General features: G+C 35.9%; 2 protein-coding genes across 2 annotated transcripts; one reads left to right on the plus strand and one right to left on the minus strand.

The window, feature by feature from the left end:
* Window positions 1–624: 624 nt before the first annotated feature.
* Window positions 625–11028, plus strand: haao (3-hydroxyanthranilate 3,4-dioxygenase). The gene is made up of 10 exons (XM_033979651.2): window positions 625–834; window positions 911–989; window positions 3732–3815; window positions 4484–4590; window positions 5221–5310; window positions 5385–5428; window positions 5963–6108; window positions 8783–8851; window positions 8935–9017; window positions 9673–11028. Exons 1-10 carry the CDS (start codon window positions 746–748, stop codon window positions 9743–9745), a joined length of 864 nt encoding a protein of 287 aa, XP_033835542.1. The 5' UTR covers window positions 625–745; the 3' UTR covers window positions 9746–11028.
* Window positions 11018–16547, minus strand: LOC117382955 (transmembrane protein 229B-like). Its single transcript, XM_033980200.2, has 2 exons — window positions 16339–16547; window positions 11018–13796 (listed from the first exon to the last, which is right to left on the minus strand). Exons 1-2 carry the CDS (start codon window positions 16382–16384, stop codon window positions 13279–13281), a joined length of 564 nt encoding a protein of 187 aa, XP_033836091.1. The 5' UTR covers window positions 16385–16547; the 3' UTR covers window positions 11018–13278.
* Between the last annotated feature and the right edge of the window lie 1763 nt (window positions 16548–18310).

Consider the following 18310-nt stretch of genomic DNA (forward strand, 5'->3'; position numbering starts at 1 on the left):
GGATTTTACATTTGTGAATATGACATTTCCCTAATAAAGTGATAATACTAATATATATATTGATTATGTTGTCTTTATATTCTGACCCATTTATGAATGAACAAATTAATACACTAATTCATTGACAATTTGATCATTTTCTTTGTTTTATTACTTGATTGAGTTGTTACTATAACTAAAAACTCAACTGATAAAACCTCACGCTGAGATCCATCTGACCCCCAACTGACCTCCATCTGACCTCCCAGTAATCCATTGGTGGAAAGAACACACAAAATATGTTCCCACATATGTTAGAAAATGTTAATAGTGAAAATAAATCTTCCTTTCACACATTTTAGGGACTTATATATTATTAGCACAAGGTCAAGAAGACCTAGAAGATAAGGTTTTGGTTAAGTTCAGGGCCTTTTTGTACGATAATGGTTAAGTTTAGGGCTTAACTGTTTTGTAGTGTTAAGGTTAGAACCTCACAGAGTTGAATTTAAACCATGAATTGATAAAGTGGAAATCCTGTGAAAAAACTGTTTTCTGTACTGTTTACTTTCGATTCATTGATACTTGATAGGGTCCACAGTCCAGTCCGCAGTAACAGTTAAGTATGCCTCCCACTGCTGCACACGCCCCCTTTTGCATTTTGGACTTTTCCAGCTCACATTGCTAACAAAGCTACCATCCAGCAAATCTCGAAATCTACAACCTCTTTTGTTTCTTTAAGATAAATTATCTTTATTTTTCTCTCACCATGACCGACAGCTCTCTTCTTGTCAATGTAGAGAAATGGATTGAAGTCAACAAACATTCTTTTAATCCACCAGTTTGCAACAAGCTCATGTGAGTAATTGCTTTAGCTATTGCATAAGTTATAACAAGCTAAAAACATAGCTGTGTTTTTGCATTATGTTTGCAGGCACTTTTGTCAACTCAACATCATGTTTGTTGGTGGACCCAATACAAGAAAAGACTATCACATAGAGGAAGGAGAAGAGGTAAGAATAGGCAAAAAGTTTATTGACAAAATTAAAGGTGCACTATGTAACTGCACTGGTGTCTGCTTATTTCCATAGAGATGTTATTGCTTCTCCTGGAAAGTTTAACAATATGGCATTTAATTGATCTGTCTTGCGCTTAGTTGATTTCTATTGTATTGTATTGTATTTTTGTTGCTCAAAAACATATTGAAAAAACCTGCATTCTTACTGGCCTGCAGATCTGACTTGGCCTAAAGTCATCACCTGATTGTCTCTGTGGAGATACATTTAATGCCATAACATAACATTTCCATGGAGACAAGCAGGTGGGAGACCCCTAACCATAAAAGTTGCATAATGCAAATTTAACAAAAATAGTTTAGATAATTGCAAATTCTAACTATCTATCTTATTATTCACATTGCAAAAAATAATTTATTAAAATTACATCTTTTGGGTATTTCTGGATGGTTTAACATGCATGCTTTTTGTTATTTCAAGCATCTAAACAGCAAACATTATCTCTTAGTAAGTAGTAGGTAGTAAGTTTTTTCTTTTTCCTAGTATATATTTTGCATAAAATGAGCAAAACAGTATTGAAACTAGTCATGGTTATCTTAAGGTCAAATCAAAAAAAAAAAAAAAAACACCTTTTATTCAAAACAGTTGAAATCTAAAATTCAAATTATCCTAGCGAATTCAGAGATTCACTTTTACACTGCAGTAAGTTTAGAAGAACACATATTTGCTTTTTATGAGTTTATCCATTAACTCTCTTATTAAGGCCATGCTTCAAACCAGGCCCATCCTCCCAAAACAGGGTCAAAGTTCAGTATGTTTGTTTGGTGACAGCCTTTGGGTGGCTTTACTCAATGTTATAATGTCCTTTTAGCCCCCATGACTTGCTAATTTTCTGTATTATGTCAGTGTTCTATATTCAAAGATGTATGTATGATAATATGCAAAAAATATAATGTTTTAAACCTACAAGAAACACTTATGTACCTTGTTTCTTTATTAAAATAAAGCTTTGGTCAAGTTTGATGTTACTTACAGTGGAAAAAGTGAGCTAATAATTTTTCTCAAGAACTTCAAATAATGCAGAATGTAAAGTGTAGTTATCCAAATATACTCTAAAGTAAGAGTAAAAAATGTTATTTAGTATTAACCTTATAATAGGCGTAAATAATTAAATAAAATAAATAAATAAATAAGTGAAAATACAGGTACTGTAATTCCAGACCATATTTAATAATGCTGTTGAATATATTTAAATTGTGACCAATATATAAATTGGTCTCAATTTAAAAGAAAGCCACATACATTTATATGCAGATGATGCTGTTTTGTATGCAACTGCTCCTTCTGCTGATCAGGCACTTCTAAAACTGCAGCAAGATTTTAATGAAATCCAAAACTCCCTCATAAATCTTAAGCTGTTTTTGAATGCAAGTAAAACTAAGTATATGATTTTTTCTAAAAAACATTTCAGTAACATGCAAGCTACAAATCTTTACACACTAAATGGTACATTCATTGAAAGAGTCGACACTTATAAATATCTTGGATTTTGGCTTGATGAAAACTTATCTCAGGATTCTGATTTTGATCTCAGAATTATGTAACAGTTTAAAATCTAAATTATCATTTTATTACAGAAACAAATATTGTATCCCAATGAGTTACAGAAAAGAAATAGTGCAAGCAGCCTTCCTCTCTGTATTGGATTATGTGGATGTGGTACATACAGACTTCAGCCTCTAGTTTGAAACCATTGGATCCACTATTTCACTCCTCCCTCCGTTTTATTACAAGTGATAGATTTGTAACTCATCACTGTACGCTCTATGAAAAAGTGGATTGGCCATAAGATATGCCTTTATTAGTCCCACAGTGGGGAAATTCCAGTATTGCACCGCACAGTTAAGGAACAGAAGGAAAATGGCACATGCAATAAAACAAGATAATAGATAAATAGTTTAAAATAATTTTAAAAATATACTTAAAAATAAACTAAAAATAGACTCTAATATAACATCTTCGTAAAGTGACTTGAGTATTGCACATAGGTATGGATGAATGACACATGTTCAGTGTTAACAGTGTTCATTGTACAGTCTGACAGCAGCAGGAAGGAAAGACCTGAAACCTTTCCTTCACACAGCGAGGGTGAATCACTGTCTGTTAGAAGAGAACAGCACTGCATTAAGTTTATCTATAAGGGATTACTTCAAAAACTGCCAGAATACCTCACCTGCTTGTTAATTATTGATACTGGAACATTTAATACCAGATCACACGACTGCATAAGGCTAAGGACGAGCCACACCAGAACTGAGATGGAAAAGAGGGCTTTTAGCGGTTTTGCTTCACAAAAATGGAATATGCTCCAAGGAAAAGCAAAACTGGACATGTTGGTGACACAATTGCAATTTAATAATCTGATAACAAACTTTTACACACACCTGAACTTGTTATTGATGTTTTACATGGACTTATTTGTTTTGATTGTTTTTTCAGTTTGTGTTGTATTTTAAACAGGGCACCCATGGAAAGAGAGCACAAGTGCTCTCATTGGGTCCCCCTGTATAAATAAAGATAAATAAAATAAAATACAATAAATAGCCGACCACCACTGGCCCGAATGCCCATATCATGCCTTTACTACAATTACAGTAACTCAAGTAAATTATGGTAATTAAATGTAACTTGCTATCACTGTGTTTGTCTATAGTAAATGTTTGTTCTTCTGCCCTGAAGCTGTTCTACCAGGTGAAAGGTGACATGTGCCTAAAAGTGGTGGAGAATGGGAGACACAAAGATGTCCACATTAAGGAGGGAGAGGTACGATTCAAGTCCAATATTAATCAATACTGTACTGCAATTCGAATGGGCTTAAAGGTTGCTATTAAAGGTGCTGTGCATGATTTTTACTGTATTAAAAATGTGAAGGTGGTCCAAAGTTATTCCTCACTTACTTTATGCATAACGGGCATCCTAATTATTCACCGCAATGAGTTCATAAGCGCTTTTTACAACAGCAACATTAGAGTTTTGCCAACAAGGTAAAGCTAACAACAACTATCATACTAACTGCACACTTCTTGATTATATGATAATAATATGCTTTGTGATTAAATACAGACAGCACACAGCTGACTTATTTTGACTTCAAGAGCTGCTATAGTATATTTGTACTGGGACAAGACAAATTTTGCTCAAATGCATGGAAATACTTGCATTGTGTATTGATGACATAAAGGTATTCTTGTATTTTAAAACTTTTATTTAAAAAATAATGATAAATCAACTCCCATTTGATGTAAAACTATGACAATAATTTACCATGGATACTATCCCACAAAACAAAGCAATAATTACACACACATTAATTAAACACATAAAACTTTCATGCACTGTCTCTTGGACTCCCGTGTTGTACTTTATATGTAATGCACACTGGGTTTCCTTTGTTTATAAAATGCTTTAAATGAGCCTTCTTTTTCTTTCAGATGTTCCTGTTACCAGCCCGGATCCCCCACTCTCCTCAAAGACAGGCAGATACTGTGGGTTTGGTGGTGGAGAGGAGGAGGCTCCCCAGTGAAACAGACTGTCTCAGGTAAAAAAAACAAAAACAGATCAACTATATTAGCCTTATGCATGAATGAGTAGGTTTAACCGTTTGAGTCTTATTGGTTACATTCATAAAAAATCACTAACTGAATTTTGCTACTCCAGCCACTAGGAGGCAGAACAGTCATAATTTTCTCTGAAGGGGCTCTCTAATGTCAAAAGTCCTACACAAGTACGAGAAAGAAAGACCGACAAATATATTTCATATTTCTACTATATTCTTTCTACTATTCACTTTTGTGTTCTGTAACAGGCAATGGTATAATATTTTAAACATTCCAATATTTAATAGTTTTCATGCATCTTGGCTCTCTTGGCTCAAATATCTCTAGCAATTACTGAAAGACCTGGTTTATTTCACAGTGGGATGGCAGTAGCTCTAGTGCAAACGTTTGTTGTGTCCTTAGGTGAACACTTCACCAAGTTTGCCTATGAATGTGTGCCTAAGTGTTGGTGGATGGAGGGCTGATGGTTCAGATTGGTAGTGTCGTTTCCATCAGTCCACCTTGCATGAAAAATGCACTGTAACACATCTAATGCAAATGCTTTATTATCATGAAAATGTCAGATTCCTTTTCATATTTCTATACTTGTGGTGTGTTGCTGTGTGTTACAGGTATTATGTGGAGAACACCACTGATCTTCTGTTCGAGAGGTGGTTTTATTGCCAGGACCTGGGGACTCAACTGGTGCCTGTCATCAGAGAGTAAGATGAAACATTCTTTCATTTTTAATCCAAAGTTTTTATTTGTACTCACTAAACTCATCTCTATTACACAGGTTCATGGCATCAACACAGGCCAAAACAGGCAGACCAGATCCTAGTAAGTCTTCAGTCCAAAAATCATAAAACATATTCTTTTGTTGCTCAGCCCTAATTATCATTAGTTATATCATATTGTGCTTTCTCCACAGTTTTTGACCACGCTATAAAGCACATAAACAAGAGTATTACATTTCATCAACATCTATCAAGTGTATTCGTTTGTATCGAAGTCAAGTTTGAAATTTTGGTGTCGTGACAACACCATGAGGCAGTCCTGTTTTTTTTTTTTATAATATACTAGTTTTCCCTTGTGAAGAGTTATAGTTATGCTTATGTGTTTAAAGGTAACTTTTTGTGGCACCACCAGCCAAGTTACAGGTCAGATCTGTGGGGAAGCAAGTCCACTCACTGTAAGAATGCCATACTGTGGAACATTACAGATAAATCAACTCAAAAGACACGCCATACTCCAGAAAAATTTAGGTTTGAAAAGTCAAATTTGGTTAATAATGCACTTAGTACAGGACTGTATTGAATTGTCTTCTCTTCTGACCCCTGTCTCATACAGTAAGTGCTTCTCTTTCTACTGCAGATGAGACGTTCAGGGACCCTCCGTTCCAAATGAACACGATGAACGTCATGTCTCCTTTCTGTTTTAAATCCTGGTTAAACAAACACCGTGCGGCTCTGAGAGGCGGAGGGCCCATCGACCTATTCGGAGCTCAGTTTGAGACAGAGGTGTGGCTAATGCATGTATTTACATTTCTTTATACTAGGTGTGGGAAATAATGTCACTTTGTATTACTATCCAGATGACTCAAACTATGTTTTAACAATTCATCCACCAAACGTCCTTGGAAATGCCTATGATACTGAATATTTCGCAAAAAGGATGCATGAAAAAAATTACTCAAAGGTGCTGAAATATCACTTTAACACTCATGTTTCCACCTTTTTATTGATTACCTTTATTTATTTATTTATTTATTTATTTATTTATTTATTTATTTATTTATTTATTTATTTATTTATTTATTTATTTATGTTCAATAAATGTCTCCACATCTTATTATCTGACAGAGCTCCTTATTGGATAGACTAGAGCTTGAATGATCACATTTCACTGACACTACCTCAACGCTTAATAATAATAATATTCTCAAAGTCATTATAAGTCACAGTTAAACTTGTTTTAAACACCGTTGTCTTGTAACTGTGCCAGAGATGTGCGATATAAGGGCAAGCAGAAAGATTTGAAAAGTGCATTTTTGACATCGTTGGAGCTTACGGGCAAGCATATTAGCCTGACCATAGAGTTTACACTGCCGCCTATACAAGTTTCTGTCATCTGAGAGGTCACTGGTAAAAATATTTGATCTCATCTGTGAGTTGGAGGGCATTACCAGAGAGAACACAGGAAAAGATGCGTAGCTTTTGGTCTCCTTTTGTTTTTGCAATCATAATGTGACTTTTCAGACTATTATACTTAATGTTATGCGCAAAGCTATATTGGGAGCAAATATTTAAATTGTATGTAAATTGTTTTTTAATGTTTGTGACATCAAGGACTACAGATGGAAATTAGCATTTTGCTAAATCTGGTGCAGCCATCTTTTTAATGTATCTGCACACTGTCCTTCAAATAAATAAATCAAATAATAAATTTAGAAGCTGTTGTCAACCTGCACTGACACTGGCACTCACCGGGGTCAGTTTAGAGACACTTTCAACATTACAATGAAACAAAATTATCTTCGCTGTACCCCAGCTTGAACAAATCTAAAAATAAATATATCTGCAAATAAGCTAAAATATAAACAATGTACTTAAAAAAAAATACATTTAAAAAAAAATTGTATCCAAAACTTTTGATACTGTGGTAGACTGCAAAAGACTGGTGTTTGGATGAGTGAAAAGCTTACATAAATGCCCTTTCTCACCATGGAGTGGAAAAAGCCTGCTGAGTCTGGGGCTCCCTGGGGCTCATTGGGCAGGACACAGTCCGTGCTCCAAGCTGCAAACAAGTGGAGTCTCAGTGTGCTTTAAATGTAGACACTTTACATACAATCACAAGATGTGCTCATTGTGAATAACTTTAGCCATTTTATATTTCTAAAAATAACTGTTCCATATTTGAGTCAGCACAGTCCTAATCAGATTAGCCAAAAATAAACTTTGAGGAAAACTATAACTACTATTATATACTATATTATGAGTCACATCAATTAAAGAGGAAAAGGAGTTGTGTAATTTCATGGTCACAAGTAATGTTTATTAAACACATGTATAAACTATTAAAGTATTTACAATCCCTTTAAAGAAAAGATTTGCAAGTTTAAGTGTAAAATACAAAACTGTCACACAGATCAATGATTTTTAACTATATGCTGGGGTTTTTGGTAGGGCCAAAACCGCCACCTTAAGGGCCACATTTATGTTATAATGTAAAAGATGTATTTGGTGTAATCCCTCAGTAATCCAAGTGTGTTCCATAGTAATAGTTCTCAAAATATTTTTCAGGTTAAGACTCCTATCGGTCTTTGTCAAAGATTTATACTCCTCTAAAGTGCTAGTCTTTATGTTGCACTATCTCAGCCTTGAGGCTGATTGACAGAGATGTGACCACTAATTCACACCAGCTGCATCACCAACTACAAACTCACCTGTCATATATAGGGAAGGTGGATGAAGTGTCTTGCTCAAAAACACAGCAGCAGTGTGTCTTGATCTAAAGAGGGATTGAACCACAAACTTTCCACTTACAGAGGTATTAAGTGATGATGCCACTTGTGGGTCCAACTGGCAGCACAGCTGTTCTAGCTTTGTTTTTGCCTTTTAAAGGTCCTATTTTACGCATTGACTGAGCTTTAAAGGGCCCATATTATGCTATTATCTCATCTACATTATAATGTTGTTTACTCATCAAAAACATGCCTGGTTTAGTTTTGTTTCAGTTCAGTTTTTCTCTCAAACTGAAACCGCTCTGTTCCACCTTGTGATGTCATGCAGTAATACAGAAAGTTCTTCACTGTGTATTTAAACTCTATACACCTTCACTAAAATTATTTGGATGATTTCAGCCCAATTGCCAATTGCCAGTCTTTACTGAACTCAAGGTAAAAGGTAACCGTTAACTTGAAAACTACCACTATATGACATCACAAGGTGGAACAGAGCATTTTGAGCTTTGGAGATATAGATAGAGTAGTGATAAAGGATTACTCAAGCCTGTGTGAATGAAACAAAACACAACTTCAGGTATGTCTTTGACGAGGTAACAGCATTATAACATGGCTTAAAGCTCACACAAATACATGTTGTGTAAGATAGGACGTTTAAGTGTTGAGTTGTGACCAGGATTTGCCAGGCAACCTAACAAACCAATTTAAATATCCTTGTATTTTGTGTCCAGGCGATGGTGTTTGGCCCAGGAGAGACAGAGAACACGACTCGACCAAGTGACGCATGGATTTGGCAGCTCGTATGTGAATAAATAAATGTGTTTTAAATATTTTCTTAAAGGTTTTTAAATTGTGTGAAAAAACTTTTAAAAATGTGTTTCAGGAGGGACAGTCGACTGTTACTATGAACGAGAGCCAGTTCAAGCTTGAGACTGGGGATAGTTTATTGATCCCTGAACATAACCAGTGAGTATGCATTTAAAGCTGCAATTTGTAACATTTCAGTTGGAGCATCTGCCACGTGCTTGTCTCTATGGAGATCTTATTGCTTTGCCTAGAATGCTCCACAGTATTGTATTTATCTATTATCTTGTTTTATTGCATGTACCATTTTACTTCTGTTCTTAACTGTGCGGTGCAATACTGGAATTTCCCCACTGTGGGACTAATAAAGGCATATCTTATCTTATCTTATCTTATCTTATCTTATCAAACTTGTGCATCAGGCATTTATTCAAATAAAGGTGTTTGTGAAGAAGTGCCTTGGAAAACATGAATTTGCCCCTACACAGAACTGACCCATTTTCCTCTACTCCCCATACTGCTGTGCACTTCATTTTCAGATTTTTTTTCTTAACTTGTGATACACATTTTGGCACAAATTTGCTGCTCGCTAGTGTGACCTGCAGCTGTCCATAGGAGCGGCTGACAGCCTGTGGCACTGTAACACTACTGCAACCTACTGTATTTAACTCATTTTAGATCAATATTGAGATTTAAAATGCAAATTATAACATAATAATCCATGGGTGTCACAGATTTTAACTATACACCAGAGAAAAGCACAATATGTCCCATTTAAAACCATTGACTCCATTTTGTCTCCCTGTGTTTTTTGCAGGTACCAGTGGCAGCGGGATGAAGGCACTGTGGCTTTGTTTGTGATTCAAAATCCTGAACGCAAAAGACCATGAACTCTGCAGAAATTATATTTTTAAGCCATCACAAAATATTTCAAACATTCAAACAAAACATTTAAGAGAAAGGTCTACAGATTTATCACAACATAACACAAACAGGTTTTCATGTTTTTCTAATTATGGAAATACTTGGTTTGGTGGGATAGTTTTACATCAGTTAAGTGTCAGTTTGTGGGGAAAAAGTGGACAAGAGTACACAAATACAGGAAGCAGAGCTGGCCAATGTCATCAACAAAGAAAATTCCATGAAAATGTAGAAAACTATTCACGCACATTTTGGACGATGTTAACCCTTTGGCCCTTGGTTCCTAGTAACAGTTACGTCCAACCAGGAAGTACAATTATTAACTTTACCAAGAACCAAGAATGTGCTGAGACTTCCTAAATTCTCTGCATTTCCATAGAAAGTGGGTTCGTCAGCAGGTGTACTCGCAGCAAATGCCTAAAATTGGAGATCAATTTTGCCAAGACTTAGCAAACCTATCCCAAAACCCTAAACATACGTGATGCTAACCCTAACCCTAATCCTAACCCTTACCTCAACCTGATTGTGAAAAAATATATATTGACAGAAAGCACCAGTCTAACCAACACAAAGTGGCTGTTGTTTAGGATAACTGTGTTTGTGGGAAAATGGTGCCACACTGATGCATCAACAGGAATTTTTCAAAAAGCTGAATGTGATTTTGATATAGTTTTAGGTCTAAATTTGCTTTGTTTTGTCAAAAAGTTTTTTTTTTTTAGAATTGGCAGGTTACAAAATGAATATGAACCACATAAAATAAAGATTATCTCTTTATTTGAATGTGAATGTGTGTGCGTTTGTTTTAAATATCCGTCTAATTCACCTTTCAAACCCCCCTTACAAGATAACATAAGTTAAGGATCCACTATGTACCTTTTCTGTTGGGGATCTGCAGCCTGTTTGTATTCAAGGAGATGTTATTGCAATGCCTGAAATGTTCCACAGTACAGAATTAATCTTTTTGCATTTATTCAGTCAATGTGTTTTAAACAGGCATTCTTTCTGTGAGTAGGGCAGCCGCTCCACAGATGTGACTTTCTACTTTCTCTGGTCACCTCCACTGCCTCCACGTCCAAGTTTTAACATGTATTTAAAATGCTTAACCTAATCAGATCCGTCACAGAAAGGTGATGTTCCAAGTGTTTTATCTTTCATTTGTCTCCTCCTGTCACACAACAGGCTAAAAATATCAGCACTAAATCATCATAAACAATGACAAAATAATTGTTTACAAATAAAATACTAAAGCATGAGCATTTAAGTGCTTGTTTTATTAAGGTTTAAAAAAATCATAAAAATAATTTCCAGTACTTTACAAAAGTGCTCAAAATATGATATGCAATTGTGTCCATCATTGGGAATACATGACATCAGATTAACTCAAGATACAGACACCGCCTTTTTTTAACCAAAGATGCTGATTAAAAAAAAAAAAAAAAAAAAAAAAAAAAAAAAAAAAAAAGCTTCATTGCTTTAAAATTAAAATTCAAACAACTTCTGTTTTTGGCAACATGATAAAGAGATGTCTCAAGAAATGATGATAAATTTTGCTTTGTCTTTGGCATAACCTGTTGACATCCACGTTCCCAACATTTAAAAGTAACTTTTACAATGAAAAGTATTCAAAAATTATTAACACAAAATAAATATATTAATTAAATTAATAATTATCATTAAATAATGCCTAGAAATCTGTAGACAGCAACATATATCACACAACAATTTGAAAAACAACATTGCTGTGAAGTCATTGTACTGACTGATGCCTTTCTCAACTTTGTACACATTTAAAGGTACAGTATGTAACTTTCTGGAGGCAGCATGTCACCTGTATAATTCCATGGAAATAGAACATACTTTGGATCATTCTCCATGGAGATAGATACGGTCAAAGATTATATCTATGGAAACAAGCAGGGAGAGGCCGGCTAAAAAGTGGCTAAAAAGTTACATACTGTGGCTTTAAGCAATTCAAATAATAAAATATTAAATACGTCTAAATAATTACAATGCCAATGTTTAAATAAATAGACATTTTTAGCATTTTATACAAACTCTTATTTTGAAATGCACAAAGCCCTTTAGTTTTAAGAACAGTACAGATGTCCCCAAATGTTGGGTGAAGACATCATTAAAAGAATAAAGTAAAGTAATAATAGTAAGTAATAATAAGTGCTTATTTAAATAGGCTACATAAAAATATGACAAATGAAATGAAAAATAAAGGTGATATGGTAATATGATCTTTTAAAAATATTTTACAAGAAATAGAACTAGGTTCTAGTCCTACCATAAACAATGTTCTAATCTAGTAATTTATAGCAATTGAATTCACAACATATTATTAACACAAAAATTACACTGTGATTTGATATAGTTGCCCTTTAGAATTTTTACAAAACTATCAATTCTTATCATAAAAATATGAAATTACATTACATAATAGATGTGCCAAAGTTTAAATATTGACATTTTTGGTATTGTTATCTTATTTTGAAGATTACCACGGTCAACTGGCACACTATAGCCATATTTGGAAGAACAGTACAACAGGATTGCCTTTTGATACTTTGCAGTGACATCATGCTGGGGAGGTTCGGCATGTATGTCTATGGAGGAATGGTCATCAGTTACCATGGTGATACAATGCACACATTAGCAAGCACTGCCAAAAAGTTTAAGATAGTCTGAAAGCTCAAGAAAAAAAAAAAAAAAAGTATTTAAAGAATATCTGTGATCAATATGAGTATTCATTGTCCAGTTTAGGTGTTTGATTTTTAACAAAAAAGGTGAACGTTTTATAAATTCCCTAATATTTACATCTGGCGTTCATTGGGCAGTTAAAGGGTCATAGGGAGCATAGTTACCGTGGAAATGCTCTTGCTTCTAAATGCTGTAACTTCAGTTCATTCCCTTTATCTAAGACAGAGGTGGGTTTGTAAATATGTTATAATGACCCATCAATGGACTTTTGCTTATTTAATTCTTGCGTAAATGTTCCACATCCACTCTCTGACCAAAGTACTGTTTTGGATGATGTGTCCCAGCAAACATCTCATACAGTCCCAGCTATCTCCACCAACAGAGAGTGACTAACTGAAAAAACTGTTGGCTGACGCTAGCTGGAATGTAATTTGAGAGGGATTTCATCAACAACACAAATCAGCTCACCTGTTGTAGATTCATCTAAGTCAGTTCTTTCTGATCTAATTGTGTTAAAATAGCCTAAAGATCAGATTAAAGTAACAGGGGCCACAGACAAAGCAGTGCCTCCAGTTAGCATCACACCCCCAGGGAATGTTGATGACATCAGCTGCAAAGTATCAATAGAGCCAGAACACCAAAGGGAATTAAAATGACAAAAAATGGTTGTAAACCTAAACCAAATTTAAATATATGGAATAATATGACAAATAAAAATAAATATCAGATTAATTTAGCAATAACATGATATAGAAAATAAAAAAATAAATTCCGCAATCCCACTTAGAATCCATTTGCTTCATTGCAACTGAATTCTTAACGTATTCTTGATAACAAATTTCTCTGCTATAAAAGCCCCTATTGCCCAAAACGGTGCATACTCCAATGTGATCAGTCCTTTAAAATTATACTTAAAATCTGAATAATCCCATGGACACGCCCCCAAAAGTGACAGCCCCGCCCCCCAGACAAACTCCCACATGTAAATGAGCAAAGTGTACACAGCCAGTCTCAATGGGAGGGGTAGATTTCTGTTTAAAAGCTGACGTTGCAGTGTCTCTATGGCGTACAGAGCGGTGGAGTACATAAGGAGGGCCCAGAGACTGCTGTGTCCCTGAAGACGAATGTCTCGATTGGAGAAAAAGTCCCAGACGGAGGTGAAGAGGAGCTCACACAGGAGGCCGTGGAGGGAGTAGAGGTAGAGACGAGAGAGGGGGGAGAGACAGAGAGAAGGAGGTGGAGAGGAGGGAGAAGCGGGAGGAGGAGAAGAAGATTGGCCATTGAACTCGAGTTGAGCTGGACTCTCAATGGAGGTCACTGTAAAAGACGAAGATAGATTTAGAATATAATAACCAATGCACCCAAACACCCAGAACCCCCAAAGATGTTCCTACTTTTTCATAAGACATCCAACTCAGCTAAAACGGCTCAAATGTTAACCACACACTGTTCAAACAAGAAATTCCACATTAGGGATAATATATCTCACTACAGGAGGCCTAACTACATTTAAACGTGTTTAGAACAGTGAGATAAACATGGCACGAGGTGGGGAGTACACGCTCAACATGTTATATGTGGAAGACCCCTTAGCCCCTTCTACAAAAAACATCTGGTGCCGCTTCTGGTTAAACATCCCAATGTTTCAAGAAATAACTTTTAGCCCTGGTCATTCTTTCAATAACAGAGAATCATAACAGACAAACAACTTGTTCTCATTAGAGCTGTAGTCCTTTATTCAATTCAATATAAATTAATTTATATACCACATTTAAAACAACTTCAGATAACTAAAGTGCTTCAGATAAAAGTAAACAAAAAACAAATCTACAGATAACACGATACATAGGAAAAGAACAATGAAACACCAAGAAATCCTGCTATCTAGTATTAAATGCCAGGGGGAAGATGTGAGTTTTTAGTCTAGTCTTAAACTGCAAAACTGCGAGGGCCTGACAGGCAGAGGGAGGCTGTTCAATAATCTGGTCACTGCCCAGAGTCAGAAAAGATTCTGCCACCTCTGGCCTTGAGCCTGGCTTTGGGCACAGCCAACAAGAGCTGATCAGCTGACCTCAGGCCTCAGGGTGAAGTATAGAGCTGTAGTAACTGCTTCAAATAAAGTGGACTGATAGAGTGCAGACATTATATCAATAACATTTTGAATTGCACATGATATGAAGTAGGGCAGAAGGGGCTTATCTGAAGATTTGGTATTTTTAGTTTGTAAAAAGACAGATTAAATTATTCATAAGTTTAATCAGCCTTTATAAATAAATTGTTTCCTAATACCTTTTTCTGCATAGTTGTTTTTGCATGTGCGCAGTGCAGGTGTAGTCTTGTGAGTGCAGCTTGGGTCAGATACAAAGCTACATAATCATTTTGAGAGGGAGTAAAACCCAAAGTTAAACCTGTCTGTACTATGGATCAGGCCTGGACAACTGAGGGATTACACAGACATCTTCTCATTTTGGGAGGTTTTGGCAGAACATGTTTTTAGTCAACTATAGCCCTAGTTCTCATGGTTCTTACACCTGATTGGACAAAAAAAATGCTCTCATATGGTTCTTATCCAACCAAATGCCCATTATAGTATCCAACAGTTTCATTTTGTATCACAGACACTACAAACTTTATCTAAGAATCAAACCTGAAAACTCTGACCTTCTCGCTGCAAGGGGAGTGTGCTAACCACTGCGCCTGATGTAAGTGGGTCATGGTGGACAGGGTGTAGTTGTCCTTGGAGAGGCAATGTTTTCAGTCTTAAGGTGGATTTAACGTGGATTAGTTTGTTAAAATCAGATTAGCAGGTTAAAGGCTCAGCGCTCATCCTGGTAAACTCACTACACATTCACTGCTACTGGTGGTTTCAGACGACATCACAGCATTCTATAGGGCAATAATATTTAAAACAGATTAAGACCAGCTGAAATTTGAAGTTCTATAGTCTTTTTAGTAATAGAATTGATCAGGTTCAACATGTATGAATTCAGCTTTTATATTTTTTTTATGAGAACACCACATAATCAATAAAAAACAGTTTCTTGCCTCCCATCTGGGAGTATGGCATCATAATATTCTGTTATCTGAAAACCACCAACTGATCCAATTCAATATAAGTTCTATGTAAAACAGTGTAGCACTTAAGAGTAAACAAGTATTGTTGCTAACCTACCACTACTATTACAACTACTATAAAGTGTATCTACAAAATATAAGTGAAATTACAAAAATATAGGTACTATTTTATACCTACTTAAAACACCATCTAAAACTTTTGTCATTATATTTTGAAACTATGAACTATACAAGAGAGCTATAAGAGAAGTCACAAATACCACTACTAATACTATTACTTTTACTATGAAAAAATACTATTATACAAATAAAAAAAAAAAATAGATCCAAACTATCCCAAAGCACTTTTTAATGACATTGTTGTTTAGTTGTAAAATGTACACGTTTTCCACCTCTATGTTTCAGTCGATTATAACTCTATTCAGTATGATTGGTGAGCTCGCTAGACACTTTCTAATCTGGATAAGGTTACTAATAAAATATATTAGGTCTATACTTTCTCAACAGCTTAATCAGAAGTACTACTACATCTTGGCAAGAAATATTTGGAAAAACATATAAATAAATCTAATAAGTCAAGTCAAAAGTGATCCGAGTTATTGCGTAATTCCCTGTCTTATTCTACTACTGTTACTACTACTACTACTACTACTACTAGTACTACTACTACTACTACTACCACTACTACTACTACTACTACTACTAGTACAAAAAGTACCATACAACATATAATAAGTCATATTAAAACTGATCAAATTTCAATGATAGATTCCCTGTCTCTCACCTGGTTTCTGTTTCCCTCTCTGGATCTTCCTCCCTCTCAGCTCCATCCTGGTTTGGTCCTGGTCTAATCCTGCTTCAGTCTTTAGCTCCTCGGGCTAAACATTAAGCCACTGATAGGACACTTAGCATACGGAAGTGCAACTCTTCTGCTAATACTACCAGGGATAATATTTGACACCTATTGATTTTTGGCTGTTTAAAATGAATGCTCTGTTGTGAATGAGGAGAGAGAATGTAGAAGATCGGTTTTAGATTAAGTTTGGGGTTATCAGTAGAGGAGCAGACAGTTAAGGGTGTGCCTGCGCTGCCCAAAAACATGTTATTGATAAAAGAGACCACTGACTATGGCAGTGGGTTTTAAGATAAACTAAAAAGGAAGAAAACAGAAATAACTACAGTGGAGTAAAAAAAAAAAATGGTGCAAGTTCTCCCACTTAAAAAGATGAGAGAGGCTTGTAATTTTCATCATAGGTTCACTTCAGCTATAACAGAATGGGGGAAAAGAATCCAGGAAAACACATTGTAGAATTTTTTATTAATTCATTGGTAAATTCTTCAGTAAAATAAGTATTTGGTCACCTACAAACAAGCACGATTTCTGGCTCTCACAGACCTGTAACTTCTTCTTTAAAAGGCTCCTCTGTCCTCCACTTGTTACCTGTATTAATGGCATTGATCTCATCATCAATGTAAAAGACACCTGTCCACAACCTCAAACAGTCGGACTCCAAACTCCACTATGGCCAAAACCAAAGATCTGTCAAAGGACACCACAAACAAAATTGTAGACCTGCACCAGGCTGGAAAGACTGAATCTGCAATAGGTAAGCAGCTTGGTGTGAAGAAATCAACTGTGGGGGCAAGTATTAGAAAATGGAAGACATACAAGACCACTGATAATCTCCCTCGATCTGGGGCTCCAAGCAAGATCTCACAAAATGATCACAAGAACGGTGAGCAAAAATCCCAGAACCACACGGGGCGACCTAGTAAATGACCTGCAGAGAGCTGGGACCAAAGTAACAAAGGCTACCATCAGAAACACACTACGCCACCAGGGCTTCAAATCCTGCGGTGGCAGACGTGTCCCCCTGCTTTAGCCAGTACATGTCCAGGCCCGTCTGAAGTTCGCTAGAGAGCATTTCATCCAGAAAATAACTGGGTGAATGTCATATGGTCAGATGAAACCAAAATAGAACTTTTTGGCAAAAACTCAACTTGTCGTGTTTGGAGGAGAAAGAATGCTGAGTTGCATCCAAAGAACACCATACCTACTGTGAAGCATGGGGGTGGAAACATCATGATTTGGGGCTGTTTTTCTGTAAAGGGGCCAGGACGACTGATCCGTGTAAAGGAAAGAATGAACTGGGCCATGTATTGTGAGATTTTGAGTGAAAACCTCCTTCCATCAGCAAGGGCATTGAAGATGAAACGTGGCTGCGTCTTTCAGCACGACAGTGATCCCAAACACGCTGCCCGGGCAATGAAGGAGTGGGTTCGTAAAAAGCATTTCAAGGCTCTGAAGTGGCCTAGACAGTCTCCAGATCTCAACCCCATAGAAAATCTTTGAAGGGAGTTGAAAGTCCGTGTTGACCAGCGACAGCCCCAAAACATCATTGCTCTTGAGATGAACTTTTGCTATTGACCACTTATTTTCCACCATAATTTGCAAATAAATTATTTACAAATCAGACAATGCGATTATTCTGGATTTTTTCTCTCATTTTGTCTCTCATAGTTGAAGTGTATGAAGTGAACCTATGATGAAAATTACAGACCTCTCTCATCTTTTTAAGTGGGAGAATTTGCACAATTGGTGGCTGGCTAAATACTTTTTTGCCCCACTGTAGATTTGTTATAGATCTAAACCAGGACTAAACCAGAACGGAACAAAACTAAACCAGGACTGAAACAGAACTAAACCAGAACTGAACCATGGCTATACCAGAACTAGAGAACTACATTAAGATCAG

The sequence above is a fragment of the Periophthalmus magnuspinnatus genome, chromosome 15, assembly GCF_009829125.3.
Source record: "Periophthalmus magnuspinnatus isolate fPerMag1 chromosome 15, fPerMag1.2.pri, whole genome shotgun sequence".
Lineage (NCBI taxonomy): Eukaryota > Metazoa > Chordata > Actinopteri > Gobiiformes > Gobiidae > Periophthalmus > Periophthalmus magnuspinnatus.

Coding starts and splice junctions, on each gene's coding strand:
- haao (XM_033979651.2), top strand. CDS start 746: ATGACCGACAGCTCTCTTCTTGTCAATGTAGAGAAATGGATTGAAGTC. Junction 6,109..8,782: donor GAGCTCAGTTTGAGACAGAG/GTGTGGCTAATG, acceptor TTTTGTGTCCAG/GCGATGGTGTTTGGCCCAGG. Junction 8,852..8,934: donor ACGCATGGATTTGGCAGCTC/GTATGTGAATAA, acceptor AATGTGTTTCAG/GAGGGACAGTCGACTGTTAC.
- LOC117382955 (XM_033980200.2), bottom strand. CDS start 16,384: ATGGAGCTGAGAGGGAGGAAGATCCAGAGAGGGAAACAGAAACCAG. Junction 13,797..16,338: donor GAGAGGGAAACAGAAACCAG/GTGAGAGACAGG, acceptor CGTCTTTTACAG/TGACCTCCATTGAGAGTCCA.